This window comes from Pleurodeles waltl, chromosome 10, assembly GCF_031143425.1.
Source record: "Pleurodeles waltl isolate 20211129_DDA chromosome 10, aPleWal1.hap1.20221129, whole genome shotgun sequence".
NCBI classification, from domain to species: domain Eukaryota; kingdom Metazoa; phylum Chordata; class Amphibia; order Caudata; family Salamandridae; genus Pleurodeles; species Pleurodeles waltl.
Window position 1 is genome coordinate 219,693,370 of NC_090449.1, and position 21,533 is coordinate 219,714,902.

The window sequence follows — 21,533 nt, forward strand, 5'->3', positions numbered from 1 at the left end:
GGGGCAGATCCTTCTCCTACCTTGCACCCAAAACCTGGAACGCCCTCACAACCCACCTTCACAAGACCCAAAACCTACTTCTTTTCAGGAAGGGCCTCAAAACCTGGCTTTTCGAACAGTGAACCTCCCAGCCCCTTTCCCTCCCCCTGTCCCCCCCTCCAGTGCCTTGAGACCCTCACGGGTGAGTAGCGTGCTTTATAAATCTTTGATATATATATAGATCTATAGATATATATCAATGTACATAGATATATCTATCTACATAGATATATATATATAGATCTATATATATATATATATTTTTTTAGTTGTTGTATGGTTTCCTTGGGGGCCAAAATGGCCCCCAGGGAAACCCTACAACATCTAAATAAAAAAAATATTGCCCCCACAGGGGGTCACCCTGCCCACGGGCGACCCCCTGTCATTTTTTTTTTGGGGGGGGGGGGAATAAAAAATTCCCCTGGGGGCACCTACCTTTTTTTTTTATAAAAAAATATGCCCGGGGGGGGGGCCGTTTTCCGAGGGGGCCGCCCCCCCAAAGTGAAATCCCTGGCGTCTAGTGGTGTTTCCTGCGAGCGGGGGCCAGGAAACACTTTCAGAAGGCCTCGTAAGAAAGGGGAGACTCTCCCCTTTCTTACGAGGCCTTTTGAAAGTGTTTCCTGGCCCCTCGATAGCAGCTGTGCTGCGATCGGGGGGCCAGGAAACCTGAAAGTGTTTCCTGGCCCCCCGACGACTGGGGGCCAGGAAACACTTTCAGGAAGGCCTCGTAAGAAAGGGGAGAGTCTCCCCTTTCTTACGAGGCCTTCCCGAACGTGGGAAAGGCCGTTTTCCCCATCAAAGCAGGAAGCGCCCGCATGGCTGCTTCCTGCTTTGATGGGGAAAACACCTTTGAAACGTCAGAGCGCATCGCGGCGCGCTGACGTCACAAAGGGGCGGGTGGGGGGCGGGGGGAGACACGGAAGCTTCCGTGTCTCCCGGGGGAAGGTTTAAAAAAAAATTAATCCTCGGGTGCGACGCACCCGAGGATTTATTAATACCCTTCCTGGTGTCGCCCACTGGTCGTGACCCGCACCAGGGAGGGTGTGTGGGCGTCGGCCAGTGGCCAACGCCCGCATCCAACAGGTTAAAGAAGTAAAGCTCCATTCTTTGCTCGAGGAAAGACGGGAATCCGTTACTCTTTCCTTAATTATTATTATTATAGATATGAACGAATTCAACTAGAACCAGGGCCTGTGCTTCTGTGGGCACAAGCACGAGGGGCTCGTGGTCTCAGGTGGGCTCAATCTTACAGGCCCCTTGGGATTGTGGGTAACAAGGTAAACCTATAAGCTCGGACTATTTCTCTCAGGAAGTCAGGCTACTTAATGCGGCCCAAAATATAGCACAAAAAAAAAGAGGAAATACTGGGGAAATTTCAGGCGGCAAATCTGACTCTTCTGGCAAATCCCCATTTCTTAGTTGACCCTCAGGCTCAAACTAGTAATGGTGCAATTTTATCAACCCCGGAGGTTAGCCAGGAGGTTGGTCAGTAAAACTGGTGGTGGATAACATCCCAAAAAACCCTGAAGCTACGCCCCTAGAGTTTGCATGCCAGCCGATAACATGAACTCGGGGGACGCGAATAATGGGGCTCATTAACAGGACACTAGTGAGGAGGTGTAGGAAAGTACCATCTTGCCTGACATGTTACCCCCATTTTTCACTGTATATATGTTGTTTTAGTTGTATGTGTCACTGGGACCCTGGTAACCCAGGGCCCCAGTGCTCATAAGTGTGCCTGAATGTGTTACCTGTGTAGTGACTAACTGTCTCACTGAGGCTCTGCTAATCAGAACCTCAGTGGTTATGCTCTCTCATTTCTTTCCAAATTGTCACTAACAGGCTAGTGACCATTTTTACCAATTTACATTGGCTTACTGGAACACCCTTATAATTCCCTAGTATATGGTACTGAGGTACCCAGGGTATTGGGGTTCCAGGAGATCCCTATGGGCTGCAGCATTTCTTTTGCCACCCATAGGGAGCTCTGACAATTCTTACACAGGCCTGCCACTGCAGCCTGAGTGAAATAACGTCCACGTTATTTCACAGCCATTTTACACTGCACTTAAGTAACTTATAAGTCACCTATATGTCTAACCTTTACCTGGTAAAGGTTAGGTGCAAAGTTACTTAGTGTGAGGGCACCCTGGCACTAGCCAAGGTGCCCCCACATTGTTCAGAGCCAATTCCCTGAACTTTGTGAGTGCGGGGACACCATTACACGCGTGCACTACATATAGGTCACTACCTATATGTAGCTTCACAATGGTAACTCCGAATATGGCCATGTAACATGTCTAAGATCATGGAATTGCCCCCTCTATGCCATCCAGGCATTGTTGGCACAATTCGATGATCCCAGTGGTCTGTAGCACAGACCCTGGTACTGCCAAACTGCCCTTCCTGGGGTTTCACTGCAGCTGCTGCTGCTGCAAACCCCTCAGACAGGCATCTGCCCTCCTGGGGTCAAGCCAGGCTTGTCCCAGGATGGCAGAACAAAGAACTTCCTCTGAGAGAGGGTGTGACACCCTCTCCCTTTGGAAAATGGTGTGAAGGCAGGGGAGGAGTAGCCTCCCCCAGCCTCTGGAAATGCTTTGTTGGGCACAGAGGTGCCCAATTCTGCATAAGCCAGTCTAAACCGGTTCAGGGGACCCCTTAGCCCTGCTCTGGCGTGAAACTGGACAAAGGAAAGGGGAGTGACCACTCCCCTGACCTGCACCTCCCCTGGGAGGTGTCCAGAGCTCCTCCAGTGTGCTCCAGACCTCTGCCATCTTGGAAACAGAGGTGCTGCTGGCACACTGGACTGCTCTGAGTGGCGAGTGCCACCAGGTGACGTCAGAGACTCCTTCTGATAGGCTCCTTCAGGTGTTAGTAGCCTATCCTCTCTCCTAGGTAGCCAAACCCTCTTTTCTGGCTATTTAGGGTCTCTGTCTTGGGGAAACTTTAGATAACGAATGCAAGAGCTCAGCCGAGTTCCTCTGCATCTCTCTCTTCACCTTCTGATAAGGAATCGACTGCTGACCGCGCTGGAAGCCTGCAAAACTGCAACAAAGTAGCTAAGACGACTACTGCAACTCTGTAACGCTGATCCTGCCGCCTTCTCGACTGTTTTCCTGCTTGTGCATGCTGTGGGGGTAGTCTGCCTCCTCTCTGCACCAGAAGCTCCGAAGAAATCTCCAGTGGGTCGACGGAATCTTCCCCCTGCAACCGCAGGCACCAAAAAGCTGCATTACCGGTCCCTTGGGTCTCCTCTCAGCACGACGAGCGAGGTCCCTCGAATCCAGCGACTCTGTCCAAGTGACCCCCACAGTCCAGTGACTCTTCAGTCCAAGTTTGGTGGAGGTAAGTCCTTGCCTCACCTCGCTGGGCTGCATTGCTGGGAACCGCGACTTTTGCAGCTACTCCGGCCCCTGTGCACTTCCGGCGGAAATCCTTTGTGCACAGCCAAGCCTGGGTCCACGGCACTCTAACCTGCATTGCACGACTTTCTAAGTTGGTCTCTGGCGACGTGGGACTCCTTTGTGCGACTTCGGGTGAGCACCGTTTCACGCATCCTCGTAGTGCCTGTTTCTGGCACTTCTCCGGGTGCTACCTGCTGCTGAGAGGGCTCCTTGTCTTGCTCGACGTCCCCTCTCTCTCCTGGTCCAATTTGCGACCTTCTGGTCCCTCCAGGGCCACAGCAGCGTCCAAAAACGCTAACCGCACGATTTGCAGCTAGCAAGGCTTGTTGGCGTTCTTTCGGCGGGAAAACACTTCTGCACGACTCTCCACGGCGAGAGGGATCCGTCCACCAAAGGGGAAGTCTCTAGCCCTTTTCGTTCCTGCAGAAACCTCAGCTTCTTCTGTCCAGCAGAAGCTTCTTTGCACCCGCAGCTGGCATTTCCTGGGCATTTGCCCATCTCCGACTTGCTTGTGACTTTTGGACTTGGTCCCCTTGTTCCACAGGTACCCTAGATTGGAAACCCACAGTTGTTGCATTGTTGGTTTGTGTCTTTCCTGCATTATTCCTCTAACACGACTTCTTTGTCCTTAGGGGAACTTTATTGCACTTTGCACTCACTTTTCAGGGTCTTGGGGAGGGTTATTTTTCTAACTCTCACTATTTTCTAATAGTCCCAGCGACCCTCTACAAGGTCACATAGGTTTGGGGTCCATTCGTGGTTCGCATTCCACTTTTGGAGTGTATGGTTTGTGTTGCCCCTATCCCTATGTTTCCCCATTGCATCCTATTGTAACTATACATTGTTTGCACTGTTTTCTAAGACTATACTGCATATTTTTGCTATTGTGTATATATATCTTGTGTATATTTCCTAACCTCTCACTGAGGGTACACTCTAAGATACTTTGGCATATTGTCATAAAAATAAAGTACCTTTATTTTTAGTATAACTGTGTATTGTGTTTTCTTATGATATTGTGCAAGTGACACTTGTGGTACTGTAGTAGCTTCACACGTCTCCTAGTTCAGCCTAAGCTGCTCTGCTAAGCTACCATTATCTATCAGCCTAAGCTGCTAGACACCCTATACACTAATAAGGGATAACTGGGCCTGGTGCAAGGTGCAAGTACCCCTTGGTACTCACTACAAGCCAGTCCAGCCTCCTACAGGAGGGTCTGGTGTTTTGCCACAGGGAACTGCAGGACGAGGAATATACAGAAGGGACTTACAGAGAACTGCAGGGTGAGGTATATCGAATGTACTTACACAGAACTGCATGATGAGGTATATAGAAAGAACTTACAGGGAACTGCACGAGGAGGTATATAGAAGGTACTTACAGAGAATTACAGGAGGAGGTATATAGAAGGTACTTACAGAGAACTGCAGGAGGTATATAGAAGGTACTTACAGAGAACTGCAGGACGAGGTATATAGAACGTACTTACACAGAACTGCATGACTAGGTATATAGAAGGAACTTACAGGGAACTGCAGGAGGAGGTATATAGAAGGTACTTACAGAGAACTGCAGGAGGAGGTATATAGAAGGTACTTACAGAGAACTGCAGGAGGAGGTATATAGAAGGTACTTACAGAGAACTGCAGGAGGAGGTATATAGAATGGGCTTACAGAGAACTGCATGAGGCGGTATATAGAATGGGCTCACAGAGAACTGCATGTTGAGGTATATAGAAGGGACTTACAGGGAACTACAGGACGGGGTATATAGAACGGGCTTATAGGGAACTGCAGGGCGAGCTATTTAGAAGGGTCTTAATAGAGAATTGCAGGACGGGGTATATAGGAGGGACTTGCATAGTCCAAATCTAGATTCAATGGAACAGGTTGTACAATAATGAGGCATGCAGTGTGGGGCCGGGGCAGAGCATTCTGACCGATGTGGAAAGGTTCGGTATATTTTGAAGCACTACCGTACAACTGGTTCAGACATTATTTCTGCGCACAATCAGTGCTTAATTTGAGCCGATGGAGGCCACCGAAACGCATTTTTGGGGAGGGCGCTTATTCCATCGCATCAGATATATCCCCATAGCGAGAGATGGAAAATTCACACGGGAAAGGGAAAAAGAAAAAGATGGAAAACCCATCTCAAAAGTAGGAAGCGAAAACCAGCACGAGTAAAATAAAGTGGAAGGGAGTGTCAGGTAGCGGAATAAAGCAGGAGGTGGACTGGAGATTGCGCAGCCTTGGTGATGGGCGCTCTGACATGCAAATAGCACACCTATGGGCCCCGCCACTCATGCCATTACAAATTAAGCATCGATCACAGTCCAACACTGCACATGTAATTCTGAACGTTTGGATGGTAACAGAGTAAACATTTTTACTGGAACGCACTATGGTAAAACTGTACGTGCTGACTGCATAAAAAGTGTTTCTTTTTATATTTGAATTCGAAACAAGTCAAAGCTCCTCTTCGCATCACAATACGAGTCAGTACAGAAACTATCTGGACAAGTGGCAATACGAGGACGACGGATTTATTCGGAAAGGGATACGAAAACGTTGCACCAATTGCAGCTTACCTTTTATTTGGCTGTTCAGGGTCACGGTAGCGTCAGCAACTCCATCTCCTTCAGGACCATTCAAAACTCGGCCAGTCACTGAGAACCCCATGACGTGGAAAACGGGCTAATAAAAACGCACACAAAGAAACCGACATGTAAAACAATTTGAGAAAAGCCGCTGAACAAGAACACAGGCTACCTTACCAAACTAAAGACCGGTAAGGCTGGTTTTATCGAAAGAAATTTAAGGAAATGCACTTTTTTGCAGTTTTATATATTGCGAACTCCACCTGAAGGTTTTGGAGCGCTTTACATGATCACAGTTACGTTACACATGGACACTTTGGAAGCAGCCATCGCGACTTTCCAAAGTAGACTGTACCTGCGCTCCACACCAGGGAAAATGCAGTATAATGTATACACCAGAAACACGATGAAGAAGTTCAGTCCAAGGTAACCAGAAGCAAGTGAGACACCCGTAACCCTCAACTGTAATAACACACCAAGGTTACCATTATGACATATGATGACGATTACGAAAGAGATGGAAAAAAGACTCCTGTCTAAAGATGCAATGAAATACCCACCAAAATCCCAGAACTACAGAAACCAGAAGTCCAATGCTAAAAGATGTTACTATTTTTGTCTCACGCGTCCAGAGCACTTCTGGTCAACTCTGACGAGTGATGACTTCCAATAAATCAATTAAACTTTTATTTTAAACTACTTCAAGCCAGCAGTTGACGAGGGATGGTAGGGCTGTTACAATTATAACAACGACTTGCTAAAGTGCCATTAGCCCTCCTGCGACCCACAACGCTGTCTCCCATCTTCGGGTGTCATCAACCCACACAGCATAACAATAACTATTAAGGGGGGGACAACGCTTCTGATAACTGTGGCTGCGAGTCCCATATTGACTCCGTGACAAGCGGCTTGGAGTGGAGGTGTGGACACTGCAGCACCACGCTATATAGCGGTGAAGGGCATCCCGCTGTGCAGGACGCGCCCGGGAGAAGAGCGGGCCATCTGCAGCCGGCCACGGCTGGGCCACCCCCGTGAATTTTCCATCTTCATTTCACGTCGCTTGGTGAGTAAGCCCTTTTAAACAAGTCCTGGCACGCTCTTAACCCCCACCCCCCAATACGTGCGAGCAACTCCCGCTCAGCTATTCTCGAACACATGACTATATCTCCATCCTTCCCTCTCCACAATAATATGATGGGAGGCTCTGTTGGAGTACAGATGGACGCAGTTTATTACATCACATTCATTAGGCATTACATAGTGCATTTGCATCGCATCAAGTGGTCATAAATATGTTCCACGCCTACAGCATCCCTCCAAGTCATGTGTCTCTCATCTGAAAGGTTGCTAAACCTGCTATTGCCTGTGGTCATGCACAGCCTCCTCTACAATGGCCAATACGTCAGGTATCAGCGTTTGGCTGCTACTAGGCTCCTCCCCCTACCACCAGAACTTTGGGCTGCTCCCAAGGTCACGTCAGGGCCGCAAGTGCATTGTCCGCCAGCTATTTTGTGCCACTTGTGTCGTTTGCTGCGGCTGAACCTTTCGCTTTTTTGTTTTTTTTCTTTTGTTTTATTACAATCAATAGCCGGGTGCGCACCCCCGCAGCAGCTGCAGCTATGGCGGAACCTGCAAGCTTGTCATCATTTGCAGACATCCGTGTCATACTTCCAGCAAGCTGTCGCTGGGGACTTCCTCTGCCGGCTCCCCGTGCGTGCCTTCGCCCTGTTGGCCTGTGCAAATCCTTCGGACTTTCCTCTCTGCCCAGATGCGTGAAAGCTATGGTCTCTCGCACTAACGCCCTCCCTGGTGGCCTCCATATGATCGGTAAAGCCCTCCACATCTTGCTGGTCCCACTCGATGACAGGCCAGATCTGCATTTTTTCCCAGAACCCTGTTGTACTGCAGCCACATGCCACCCTGCTATTTCAGCTGTGCACATGTACTCTCTGCTCATGGAGGAAGAGTGTGGCTGCCCTCTCTGGGAACCTTTCTACAAACACATAGGCCAAGGTCCGGAAGGCCCTTAACCAGTTCTCTATAGACCTCTCTACCCTTGGTCTGAGCTTGCCCCTCCTTTCTTCCTCTTTCTGATCTTGGATTGTTAGGTACAACCCCACTTGGCATACCTCGAGTAGCGAGAATATGTCAATAAATTCTTTACTCCAAATCATTTCCTTAAATGCCAGTAGAATAAGGCAGGTTAGGTCCATTTCTTTTGCCATTATGGGTGGGTCACCAGACGATGGTCTGATGTACTCAGTGGCGTAGCGTGGGTTGTCAGCACCCGGGGCAAGGCAAGTAATTTGCGCCCCCTAACCCGTGGATTTTAGCACTCGAGTCCCCCCCCCACATGTTGCGCCCGGTGCGGCCGGCCCCCCCTGCACCCCCCACGCTACGCCACTGGATGTACTCCCTCACTGGTTTTCCTGAGCCTCCTCCACTCAGTACTGCCCCACCATTCCAAGCTCTAGCGGGAACATCCCCACCTGCTGGTGTCTTGTTCTTTTCCTTGTCCTGACTACCCACCCCGGCACCCTCCTTTGCCTTCGATTGGTTGCCTTCCACTGACTGTGCATTGCTATTGGTTGCACCTGCAGACCTGTTGTCAGGCCTGTCCCGCCTGCTTGGTTATTCTCTACACCTGTTCTGCCCTAGCTCCTCTCCCAATTTAGGATTACCAAGGTGCCATAGCACTGGGGGTAACCTGGGGTTGGGGGGAGGGGTGGAGGAAGTGGGATGCCGGACCCGGCCACGCCCACGCCCACCAAGGGTTGGCGATAGGTGGACCGTTCATGTTGTAGGGCCGAGTATGTAATTGGTGGCTTTGAAAGCTGCCACCAATCGCACACAACCTTTTTTTGCAGGCAGACTGAGTAGGAAGCTGGCCTGGTATGTAGTGAGGACCTATAGTGTTATCACCTTATACCAGGTAGCCCCTATTAGTGAGGTGTAGGCAGTGTCTAGAAAGACCGGGCTCTCTATAGGTAGCTGTGGACGAGCAACCAAGACTTAACTAGGAGACATGAAAAGCTTATGCAATATCACTGTAGTCACACAGCACTCACACACATGAAAGAACCACACAGTGTTACAAAAATAAAGGTATTTTATTATGCTAACATAATAACTAAAATACTGCATAGGCAATTTCCCACTGGCAGGTGAGTAAACACACCATTATATACACATTAGAACTCGGGGACTGGCATAGAAAACAATAGAAAACAGTGAAATAACTGTAAATAATGGAGACCAAACAAACCGTATACAAAGTAAGTGGAATGCAAAAGTCAGTCCCACGCACAGGAAGTGGAATCTGTAGAGGGAAGCTGGAGGAACTAGGAACCCCAAAAGGTAAGTACCAGGGTGCCTCCCAGCATCCAGGAGAAAAGAGGTAAGTACTTGTTTTTCCCCAAACCCACAGGTAAACTTTGGAAAAGGACTGTGCAAAACCCAAGCAAGACTGGAAGAAACCAAAGGTGGATCCTGACAGAAAAGGACCTGCAAAGGAAGGGGGCCGAGGCCAGTTCGAGTTGGAGTGTCTGGTTGGGGCAGGAGCCACTACCCACCCTTTTGAAAATGCAGGACCAGGTCGACTGTGAAGACAAGCAGTCAGCTATGCAGCACAGGAGCAGAGTTCCACAAGTGATGCAGACGATGTTCCACGTCAGAAGAAGAGTTGCAGTCAGTCTGTGGTGAGGAAAAACCATCAACAAGCCTGTGCAAAGGCAAGAGTCACAGATGGAGAGTTGTACAGCTGCCAGGGGCCAGGAAGGTCCAGGGGGACTCAACCCAAGGAGGGGAGTCCCGGGTGACCCTAAGCAGTGAGGCGAGTCAGAAGACAAGGATGCAGCCCCCACAGGCAACTCATAGGCAGCAGGCACAGGAGTCACAGTGAGGTCCACTCAGCACACCTGGCAAGGAGCCCCACGTCACTGGAGCAGCAGGCAGGAGATTGTGCTTTGCAGGGAAGAGCGTTGGAAACTGGGGCTACACGGAGATTAAAGATCCCTCGAAAGAAGAGCAAACAACCCTTGGTAGCTGCAACGTCACGGTGCCCAGGGGTGCTGTCCTGCAAGGAAAGGCAAGGGCTTACCGTTTCCCAAGTTCGATAGCTGGTAGAGAGGACAAAGGGGACCACTCCAGGCCACCACCTGTGATGCAGTATCCATGCAGTTCCAGAGGAGAAAAGTTCCACGCAGCCGGTCGTCGTTGCAGTTGGGGCCTGCAGATGCAATGGAGTGACTCCTTCACTCCTGGGGAGATTCCTTCTTGTGCAGGCTGAAGGCAGTGCCCTCAGAGGATGCATAGCTGGCTGGAAGGAGCCGGAGAAACAACGTTGCAGAGCAGAGTAGTCGGTGGAGTTGCAGATTGTCGGTTCCTGGAGGGTCCAGTTGCAGTCCCAGTGGCCAGAAGACAAAGTAAATGATGCAGAGGAGTCCTGCTGGAATCTTGCACATCAAATCTAAAGACCCACCCTACAGGGAGACCCTAAATAGCCCAGGATGAAGAACTGGTCACCTAGCAGGATGACCACCTATCAGGAGGGGGGCTGTGGCGTCACCTACCTGACCTGGCCACTCAGATTCTCCCAGGGGCCTCTGTCCACCTTGGATTCAATATGGCAGACTCAAGTGGCCACCTGGAGGAGCTCTGGGCACCAACCCTGGGGTGGTGATGAACAGGGGAGTGGTCACTCCACTTTCCATTGTCCAGGGGTCCATGGACTGGTGCAACCCAGTTTATGCAACAAGGGTACCAAATGTGCTCTTCAGAGCATACCAGTGGCTTGGGGAGGCTACCCCTCCCAAGCCATGTTACACCTATTTCCAAAGGAAGAGGGTGTTGCTCCCTCTCCCAAAGGAAATCCTTTGTTCTGCCTTCCTCTGCTTGAGCAGGCTAAGCAGCAGGATGGCAGAAACCTGTCTGTGGGGTGGCAGCAGTAAGGGCTGTCCCGAAACCCCCAGAAAACTGGTGGGAGCAATGCTGGGGGTCCTCTAAGGAGCCCCCAGAGTGCATGGAATCATACATCCAATACTGGCAACAGTATTGGGGTATGATTCGACATGTTTGATACCAAACATGCCCAGGTGCGGAGTTACCATTATGTAGGTGGACACTGTGTCCAGTACACGGGTAAAATGGCTTCCTCGGACTCACGAAGTCCTGGAAAATGGAGTCAGAGTTCGTATGGGCGCCTGTGCTCATGGAGGTGTGCCCCCACACACAGGTACTTGCATCCTGCCCTCTAGGCTAGGAGGGCCTGCCATACGGGTGACTTACAGTGACCTGGTGCAGTGACCTGTAGTGAAAGGGTGCATGCACCTTTTCACACAGGCTCCAATGGCAGGCCTGCAGACACATTTTGCACGGGCTCCCATGGGGGGCATAATACATGATGCAGCCCATGGGGAACCCCTGGTGCCCCAATGCCCTGGGTACCTAGGTACCATATCCTGGTGACATACACGGGGGCACCAATTGTGGGGTGTACTAAGTCAGGAACAACCAAATTTAGAGGGAGAGAGCACAGTCAATGGGATCCTGGTTAGCAGGATCCCAGTGAACACAGTCAAAGCACACTGACAGCAGGCTAAAAGTGGAGGTAACCATGCCAAAAAGAAATTATCTTCCTACATACTGCTCTCTTAGCTTCTGACTACCCCTAGGGAAGTGATACCCGCAGGCCTCCAACTGGTCAGCTTAATTGACAGGCCCATTCACATATTATGGGGGATCCCCGGTCGGGGGCCAGGGTTCCTGACTGTCAGTTGCGATGATAGAGGGTGTGTCCTCCTCCAGTTGGACTTTCCTTTCCCTCTCGCATGTTTATTTCTTGAACTTTAATATGGGGAAGAGAAAGCAGCAAGGAGCAAGTGGGCTTACAAAGGGAGCCTCTCAGCATGACCCTAGCACCTTTCCTGGCCAGAGCAGCAGGGGTGGTGTTGAAGGAGATAGTCCTGGCAGAAAGGAGGCTCTCTCTTGAGCTTAATGAATGGCAACACATTTCTGTCCCATGTTCTGGCACCCTCGCAGAGGAAGGTGCCCGAGGAGCCTGCTGCTTATGCTGACCCATGGCCATTTATTGTCTCTCCCCATGACTCTGTGATTCAGGATGATCCGCAGTTAGGGCAGGAGCCAATTGTTCTATTGATCTGCTATCCTCCTCTGAGAGCACCCCCCAAAAAGGAAGCACCAATCAAGAAGACCCTGTAAAAAGCTTTGTGTGGGTAAGCTGGCTACAACTCTGTAGATAGCAATGAGATTCTAGCAGTACCCATCAGCTTTCCCTCTTTGGCTCATACCACTAGGGGATGGCTGCTTTCTCTGGATACTCTTTTGGAGCATATTAAGGTAATGGTCGAATCTTGTCTAGCTCCCTTGAAGGAGAAACTCTGTTCTCTAGAATTGACTCTTACTATGTTGGCTTACAGGGTGGTAGATCAACAAGCTTGCAGGTCTAACCTAACAAACATGGAAGCTTTTGCCCGATAATTCTCCTATAACAGCAAATCGATCTGGTTCCGTTATGGTTCCACAAGAAAAATAGACTATTCCAGTGACTTGTGTGGTTTCAGCCAGGTCTGCACCTGGGTTAACCCAAAATGGCAACCCCAGTACACCTTTGACTGGAAATAGTAACAGCTTGGCCTCTGACCAGGATTTTCCTGCTGACCATGAAATATCTTTGCCTAGGTCCTATGTTGTAGTCTTTACAGATGTAGCCCTGCAATTGCCTGAATCTAGGGAATCCATGGTCCAACTTAAAAATAAGGTCAGCTTCTGGCTAGGCGAAAATGCTGACTTTCACCTAACTAATTACAAGGACATTTTATTTGCGAGAAAGGTTGGTTGGGTGGGCCCATCGGAAAAACATCTAATGGGTGATTGTGTTGTAATCAATTGCCGGAATCCCTGTGTGGCTCATCGTCTGTTTACTGCTTGTAGGTAGTTTGGTGGAATACTCATATCAATTTAAGCTAGTTCCATTTGGTTTCTTTAATAAGCACCTGCTTTGACTGGGAAAACCGCCATCCTGTTAAGACATGAGAATGAGGAAGATGCCCACGGATCAGTTGTCTATTAGCCTCAGAAATTGATTCTTGGCCTTATCCAACTTAGAGGCTATTGACTGACTGACATCTGTGGATAATGTTGCTAGTGCTAGCGTGCCCTTGTTGGATCCTATAAGAAGGGGAATCTTTGTATTTCATCCACCCTTAGTTCCAAGACGGACTCCTTGTGCCAGTTGATTTGTTGAAATATTGCATGGTATGATCCTAAACTACAGGATGAGACCTGGGTGGAGAACATTACTAGATTTGATATTGTGTTGTTACAGGAGACTTGGTCCTGGGGGGATATGGAATAGGACGTGTTCCTGAGGATTTCTGTCCCAGCTGCTCAGGGCCTGGGCATAGAGCAAGGGAAGGTTTGGTGACACTCATTTGGACATTAAAGATATACCAAGCCTGCCAAATTGTATGTAATCACCCAGGTATTTTGATATTTGGAAAGATAACCCAAACAAAAGTTCAATATTATTGTAGTACATTTTTATAATTCTGTGTGGGAGTGGGGATGTCAAATCTATATTTTGTTTGTGGCCCTCTCAACCCTGAAGAAGAGGATGGAAATTGTTTCCAATGATTTTTGTGTTATTACAGCTGGGGATTTTAAAGCAAAGATAGGAATCAATCCAACTTTATCAAACCCTTTTGATTGGCGAGATTCAGTTCGATTAGATATCTTGTAAAGGGGAAAAACTTTTAGAAGCTGTTACAATCTTTGCTTTGATAAACACAGCTGAGCTGATGTATAGACCACTCAAGCAAGCTCCTACTTTTGTGGGCTGGGGCACAGTTATTATGTTTTTGTGTCCAGAGCCTTGAGTCAGTGTGTCCTCCGGGGTGGGTGCAGAAGATGGAGTATGGTGATCATTACCCTGTTGAGGTAGTATTTGATCTACCGATTTCCAGATGTTCTTTCGTGGGTTTGGGACCCAGGGGTCTGGAAATTAAGGAGAAGGGCCTTAGGGTGAGTTGGCACCACATTAATATCCCACTAATTTTTACTACTCTGGTGAAATGTAACCATAGCCTGATTCTAGAGGTTCTATTCTCCGAAATTCCAACCCCTGAAGTGGCTATGATTGCCTTGGACAAATCAAACAACTCTTTCAGAGCTATAACTAGCAGCATCTAAAATCGACATAGTGAGTTGTTTGATAGCACCTGCAAAGCAGCAATGAGCAGATTGTGTATGGAGCTGAGTTTTACCTCAAGGGATGGAATGGCTGTGAGTGTGGCCAGATCACAATATAAGGCAGTAATTAAAAAGAGGAAATTGGAGGCTAGGAAGGAGTTGAGGGAGAAACGTGTGCAAGCCTGTCATTCTAGTAGCATTAGAATGTTTGGGAGTGGCCATACTGACTGTGACCTGTGTACACAAGGTTGTGGCGCAGTGGGATCCTTTTTCATACATTGTGGGGATGTCCGATGATTCAGGAGTATTGGCGAAAGGTGATACAAATTATGAGTAAACTAACCAGGCTACACATACCACCTGAGGTGAAATGGTTGCTCCTGGGTATTACGGGAGACGAAGGGTGGCCTAGATATTCAAAGATTTGGCTACAATTAGCAGCCGGCGTTGCTAAGCGAAATATTGCATGCGGATGGGGAGCGAGAGACCCTGTGCGAATTGCAGACTGGGAGAGGGACCTAGACTGGTGCAAATGGCAGAACAGGTAATATGTAAGAGCAGTGGATGTATGCAGAAATACAAGAAAATACGGTCAAAATGGGTGGCATACAGAGACACAGTAGGATAATTAGGAAGGTGCAGGGCACCACTCCAGACTTTTGGGAGGGGCGAGGAGGGAGGAGTCACAGGGCTAGGCACAAGAGATGATTTAGGTACAGTGGTTATGTAAGGCTGGCTAGTTTCCGTATATTACTGTGATCTATGTGTGAGCGGTTAATAATGTGAAACGGATATGTGTTCCAACTCCATGCTGAGATTTGTTTGCAATAATAAAGAATTAAAAAAAAATAGAATGTTTTGGAGTATCTTAAATAGAAGTAGTTTCTCTGAGGGAACCTAAGATGGTTTGGGGTATAACATCCCGCTAACAGCTAGGTTAACCATTTTAGTGGTATTTACTCATTTGGGGAATCCCTGGAAGATGTGGGGGGCACTGGCTGAATCTCGCCCCTGCCTAGATGTTAGGTTCTGCCTTTATGAGGTGATTACGGTCATTCAAGAAAGCTCGATAAATAAGGCACCAGGTACTGATGGTATAGCAATGGACCTTTATAAAGTAAACGTCCATTTTTGGGCACCTATTATTCTTAATATTTTAAATGCGGCAGTAAATCATGGAATCCTCCCCTCTTGCATTTAGCGTGTATAGTTCCAGTGTGCAAAAAAGGTATTAAAGAAGATCCGAAATGTTACTGGCCAATCTCCCTTCTTGGCACAATGGTGAAGATCTTGGGCTGCGTCATTCTGCAGAGAACTGAGAGTTGGGCTAGTAAAACTAAAATATTGAGTCCAGTGAAGTATGGATTTAGAGAAGACTGAACAGTGTTTAAACCTGCTCCTGTTGGTTGGTAAATATACAATTGAAAAGAAAGGCATGCTATTTTTGGCACTTATGGTTCTCAGAAGCCCCTTTGATAGGGTAAATCGTACCAAGCTTTGGGAGATCTTAACACAGATCGGTTTGCCATTTTCTATAGTTGACTTTTTGCGCGTACTCCTTCAGGGAACCAAAGCCACGGTAAGGTTTTGTCGGGAGAGGGAGTACACTGAATTATTTAAACTTTTCAGGGGGGTGCGTCAGGGTTGTGTTTTAGCTCCGGCTTTGTTTCTTTTGTATATTAATGGGTTGTATTCCTCCTTAGTGGACAATTGTAAGGATATACCCATTATGAAAGGCAGCGGGGTGTCCGCAATGCTCTATGCTGATGACGTGGTTTTGTTGGCGAGAACTGCTAATGATTTAAGGAGAGCTGTGGATGTTTTTGTGAAATTCATGGATGACTTAGATGTAGAAATAAACATTGCTAAAAACCACTTTATTGTGTATGGTAAACCGCAGAATAAACCTGGCCAGGTAAAAAGGTCAACTAATTAGATGTGTCCAAGAATTTCCATACCCAGATGTGACATATGATGATGAAAGTTGATAAAAGTACCTGGCTTCCATGCATATCTAAGCGATGTTCCTATTCTAATGCTGCTGTGGGTACAGTGTTTGATCTCTCATCCCAATTGGGTAATAAGCCAGTTCGTCCAATGTTAGACGTGTATAACCTAAAATGTCTTCCAGTTTTACCATATGGATCACCCATTTGGGGCTAACGGGACTGTCGCTCTTTGCAGCACAAGGAGGAGGAGAATAGAATAGGTAGGTGTCTGCTGTGTGTTGGGCCTAGTAGTCCTTATTTCACCCCACATGAGGAACTAGGTATAAGCTACTCAGAGGATCGAATAAAACATGCTCCTTTGGATCTCTACCTGATCGAATGAGCACACAACCTTAAATAGGGAAATAATTCTGGATTGTTTGTCATGTGACCTGGGTCAGAACATTTCATGGTTGGGTTACATTAAGAACATAACTAATAGCCTGAGTTGACCCGAGTTGTTCACTTCCCCCCCATTATTGACAAAACTGAAAAAGGGCTGGATCAAAAGCAAGTTTTTAAAAAATTTGGTCAGGTCTAGCAGGGAAACAAGAATTATTTAAACTATTTGTGCGATACTTTGTCATGGTTAAGACCTGACCTGTCAAGGCTTAGATCCTTACCTTTCCCTGATAAATGATGCGTAGGAAAGATTTGTGATAAAAAGGTTCCAGTTAGGCACCTTTAGGTGCAATCTTTGTTTTTCCTTAGGCCAATTTGACCCGAAGAGTATTCAAGTTTGCCCCTATGAAGGTACTTCCTTTCAGAACTTGCTCCTTTTTTCCTCAATCTGCAGATACTATGATCCTTTCAAGCAAAGGTTTTTATTGCCAATTTTAAAAGAAAATGGATTTTTACAGTGCAGACCAGCCTTCAACTTTCTTCACATGGTAGTTGACATCTGTTTGCCTTGCTGTGGGGTAATTTCTTAAAAGTAAAATATAGTGGCATAACTTTGTGAACTTTTCACCGGATATTTTATGTGAATTGTAATCTGTTTTTATATTTGTTTTGATTGTCATTGTATGCTACTTTATGGTTATCTGTAATAATAATAACCAAATAAAGTAAAGTAAATATGAAGGTCTGGGTCAGCACCAACACCAAAACCCTTTTAAGTGTTTCGACACCTGAACAAAATAACTTGAAGTTGTCCAGATTTTACAATTAGAATAATAAGGCTATGTTTCAAAGTAACTGAGCATTTAGCTTATTTTTAACTTCAAAGTGACTTACCTATTGTTGAAGTAAACCTGTGATTCCAAAGCATCCAAGTGGGAGGCTTTCGGAGCTTCCTTGCAATATCTTAAGTTTGACTTCGACCATTTTACACATTCTTAAGCAACCTCACATTTTTAGTTCATGGGCTTATATTTGCCAAGGTTTCTGAATCGAGCATTTGGTAAAATATTAATGAATTTTGAGGCCCATAAGCTTGGATATGGGTAGAATAAAAATCTTTTATTGCAGTGCATGTGGTACAAATATTGCAAAGCAGGAGTTTGTTTTAAATCTTATGAGACTGTGGTTTGAACATATTAAGACATTTTAATGCATATTAGCTGGGATAATTGTCAATTATTAGATATGTTGGCACTTGTAGGGTTACAAGTCCCTGGTGAAAAAGTGCAGTGAGGCCTTGCTCCTCTTTTCAACAGTTCTGACAGACCTTCTAAGCTTTTCTAAGCATTAAAATTGTCCTCATATACTTTCGAGTGGTAGATTCTGCCCCTGCTGTTGCCCTGATGCCTGCTGGCCTCTGACTTTGCTGGAAGGACGCTGCCTTCCCCAAAAGTGATCTCCAAGGGCTTGGATTGAGTTTCCCTCTTGTTCTGAAGTCTTAGGGACAGCAAAGACTTCATCTACCAGCTTTTAGCTAGTTTTCTGACTCAATCGACACCAGGAACGACTTCAGTGATGCCAACAGCGACACTGCAGCCTGCTCCCACTCCGTGGACATTGCTACACGCAATGACCGCGGCCTGCAATGCAAATCTGATGTTGCTGTGATGCCTCTGACGTCACGCTCTGTGATCATAACACTGCGAAATCAAGTCATCACGTCTTGACCAATTGGATTCATCGACCCCACCGAAGCCGCACCAGCTCCCTCTGCAACCTGACGGAATTGGCCCCTCTACTCCCCTGCCTCGAAGCACGGAACTGACACCTCACCTTCGCAGAAGCCATAAGGGACTGACGCTGCCCCGGCTCCAGCAACACTTCATCTCCACGACTACATGCAACGTCTTTGTTTCTTCTTTTCCAAAGATACTGTGCCTGGGGATCGGTGTGACTCCCTGAGCGGCGTCTGGGGTGTTGGATTATTGGGAACAACTCCGTCAACGATGCAGTGGAGTAACTGAGTTTCTAAGCGCTTTTGTGGGATTTTATCTTTAAAAATTAATAACTTTGCTTGTGTACATGGATTTTCATCATTTTTACCTTATTTTATTCAGATAAATAGTATCCATTTTTCTAAACTTTTGTGGTCTAGAATTGTGGTGTTTGCACTGTGTTACTGTATGATTTATTGCACAAATACTTTATACATTGCCTTCTAAGTTAAGCCTGCCTGCTCTGTGCCATGCTGCCAGAAGGTGAGCACAGGATAATTTGGGTTGTGTTGTGACTTACCCTGACTAGGATTGTGGTCCCTACTTGGACAAGGGTGTATACCTCTGCCAACAAGAGACCCCAGTTTCTAATAATCTGCATATAAGGACAGGATATGTCGCATGTGACAGAGTACTATGCTCCAGTCCCGCAGATTCCGTCAGGTCCACAATGCATCCTCCGCGAGAGCGAATAAGGGAGGAGACCGGGGACAGCCCTGTTGTGTATCCCTGCCTAATGCCCACCGTCAGACCGAGACCGTCCAAGCAGCACCATAGTACTGGGCTCAGTGTAGAGCAGCCAGATCCATCTTGGAAACTATGGCCCAAACACCATGGCGCACAGCACCTCTGGCAACTATTCCCAGTGGTAAAAGCCTTTTCCAAATCAACGGAAACTAGGGCCATCTCATCCTTGTTGCCCTCCACTTTGTGCAGCACATGCACCAATCTTATGAGGATCATCCCTGTGCTAGGATGAATATACAATGGTCCTCGTCTATCAGACCGGTCTTCAGCGGATTCAGTCGGCTGGCAAGAGCTTACATAGTATCTTAATGTCTCAATTTAACATAGTTAGCAGTCTGAATGCTGCTAGATCGGCTCTGTCCCCACCCAGGTTTAGGCAGCAGGCAGATTTCCCCTTCCCTCATGGTGTGGGGCAGTATTTCCCTCTCTTTGGCTTACAGGAAGATCTCGAAAAGGCCTTGCATATGGACAGCTGAAAATTCCATTGGGAACCCATCCCCTCCAGGGGCCTTGAAAGTTGGAAGCAGTGCTCCAAATAGAGTGTGGAGTCCAACTCCTCCACTGCCCCCGCCTCAATGCCAGGGAGGTCCACATCAACCAGGAATGCCCGCATGCAATCAGTGGAGATCTGCAGTTCCTCCCTGTAGACCCCGTAAAGGTAACACTGAAAGATGGTCAAAAGGTCACCATCCCACCGTCTGCAGTTGTCAAGTGTGTCGCCTGTATCAGAGGTCTCCCTGTGAAGAATCCAGGCCAACAATCTACCCATTCCCTATGCCATTGTTGTCTATGCTGTTTCACAGTGTATTTGTCCAACTTATCCCATGTCGCCGTTATACGCCTACGCACAACTTTCTCCTCTGTATGCTTGCTCAGATCATAAGGCCTCCGGTCTGTAGATCAGTCAACCCAGCCTCTACCACTAATAGGGCCTTCTGCAGCTTGCACCTCACCCCCCATGTCAATCCCAGACATTTACCCTGCAGCACCGCCTTCACAGCTTCCCATTTCATTGCTCTGTGCTCCGTAGTGCCCCAACTGAGCTCCATATAATCAGTCAGCCCCTGGGACATCGTCTCCCTTCCACCCATGTCCGACAACACCTCTGGTGAAAACCACCACGCTGCTCTCTTTTAAGGTACCCCACCCAATACAATGTGCAGCAGACTAGTGTATGATTCGAAAGGAACCTGGATAAGTGCGTGCCTGACATGCCTACCATGACTATTCCTCTACTCAGTACCCTGTCCAACCTGCTGAGCGTGTTACCAGAGAGTGGCACGTATACGCCTGCCGTGTTGAGTGGTGCACCCACCAAGCATCCGCAATCTTCAAGTTACGCATTACCTGTATCAGGGTATTCGTCATGTGTGGCTTGGTGCCCGCTCTAGGCAGCTGTCTATTGAGGCTTTCGTCCATCATGCAGTTAATGTTGCCCAGTCATTTTTGGGGTTGCGTCTGCATCCTGGCTAACCAGGAAAGCACTCTGTGCAAAAAGCGTGGGTCATCCACATTTGGGGCGTACGTATTAATCATAGATATTTCCTTGCCAGCCAGAGTGCCCTGCAGCAGTAGATATCTGCCATCTAGGTTGGCCTCAACATATGAAAGAGAGAATGGGGTATCCGGGCCATCCAGATCAGTACATCCATAACATACTTAGAGTACAAGTGTTAAATACGTGGCTCCCTCAGTTTCCAAGCCAGCCACTCCACCCCAGCATTGTTTAAGTATGTTTCCATAAACAGGCAATATTGATTTTGTGGCGTTTAAAGAAGGATCACACCTTGTACTGTTTAGTGTAGGAGCCCAGCCCTTTTCCATTCCATGTCAATAGTCGGTAATCACCTCTCGCCATCTCCACTCAGAAGTTGGTGGCTCCTTCCTGCTCTCACTGCACTACAACAAAGTCACTCAGCTGAAGTAACTCAACAGGTAACATTTGAATTGAACAAAAAATTCCTCCCACCCACAGACAAATACAGCATAACAATAAAATTACATGTGCTCTCCCATGTGTGCCAGGACCAACACATCACTCCCAGCCATCCAACAGGAACAGGTCCCCTTCCCACGCCTACCCACCCAACCGCTCATCTCCACAAAGTTGCCTGAGTTCCAATGGGGGCCCAGGCCGTAACGCCACATCATATATTATTATGTATCCCCTAGCAGCAAAGTGTCTCTCAGTACTACTCTGCAGAGTTTGTGCCCCCTAGAAAGGGATCTCTGGCAGATAACCTGCATGCTTCAGCCATTCACCCATGCAGCCACCAGCACACAACCGCCAGCCCCATCCCATCTCTCAACACCACCAAGGCAACCCCAAAAAGAAGGAAAACATAGAACATACAAAGCGTTCAATTGACAACATCTCAGTGCGCAATGTATCCAGGACAGAGTCTATGGTGGCAGCAGGTTCGCCAGACT

General features: G+C 47.7%; 1 protein-coding gene across 1 annotated transcript in view; it reads right to left on the bottom strand.

Annotated features, from left to right (window-relative positions):
• Positions 1-21,533, bottom strand: part of LOC138261343 (BOS complex subunit NOMO1-like) — a 369,916-nt gene that overhangs the window by 291,541 nt on the left and 56,842 nt on the right. The window contains exon 10 of the mRNA XM_069210191.1: positions 6,035-6,140. Coding sequence (XP_069066292.1) covers positions 6,035-6,140 — 106 coding nt within the window. The remainder of the gene's footprint in view (positions 1-6,034; positions 6,141-21,533) is intronic.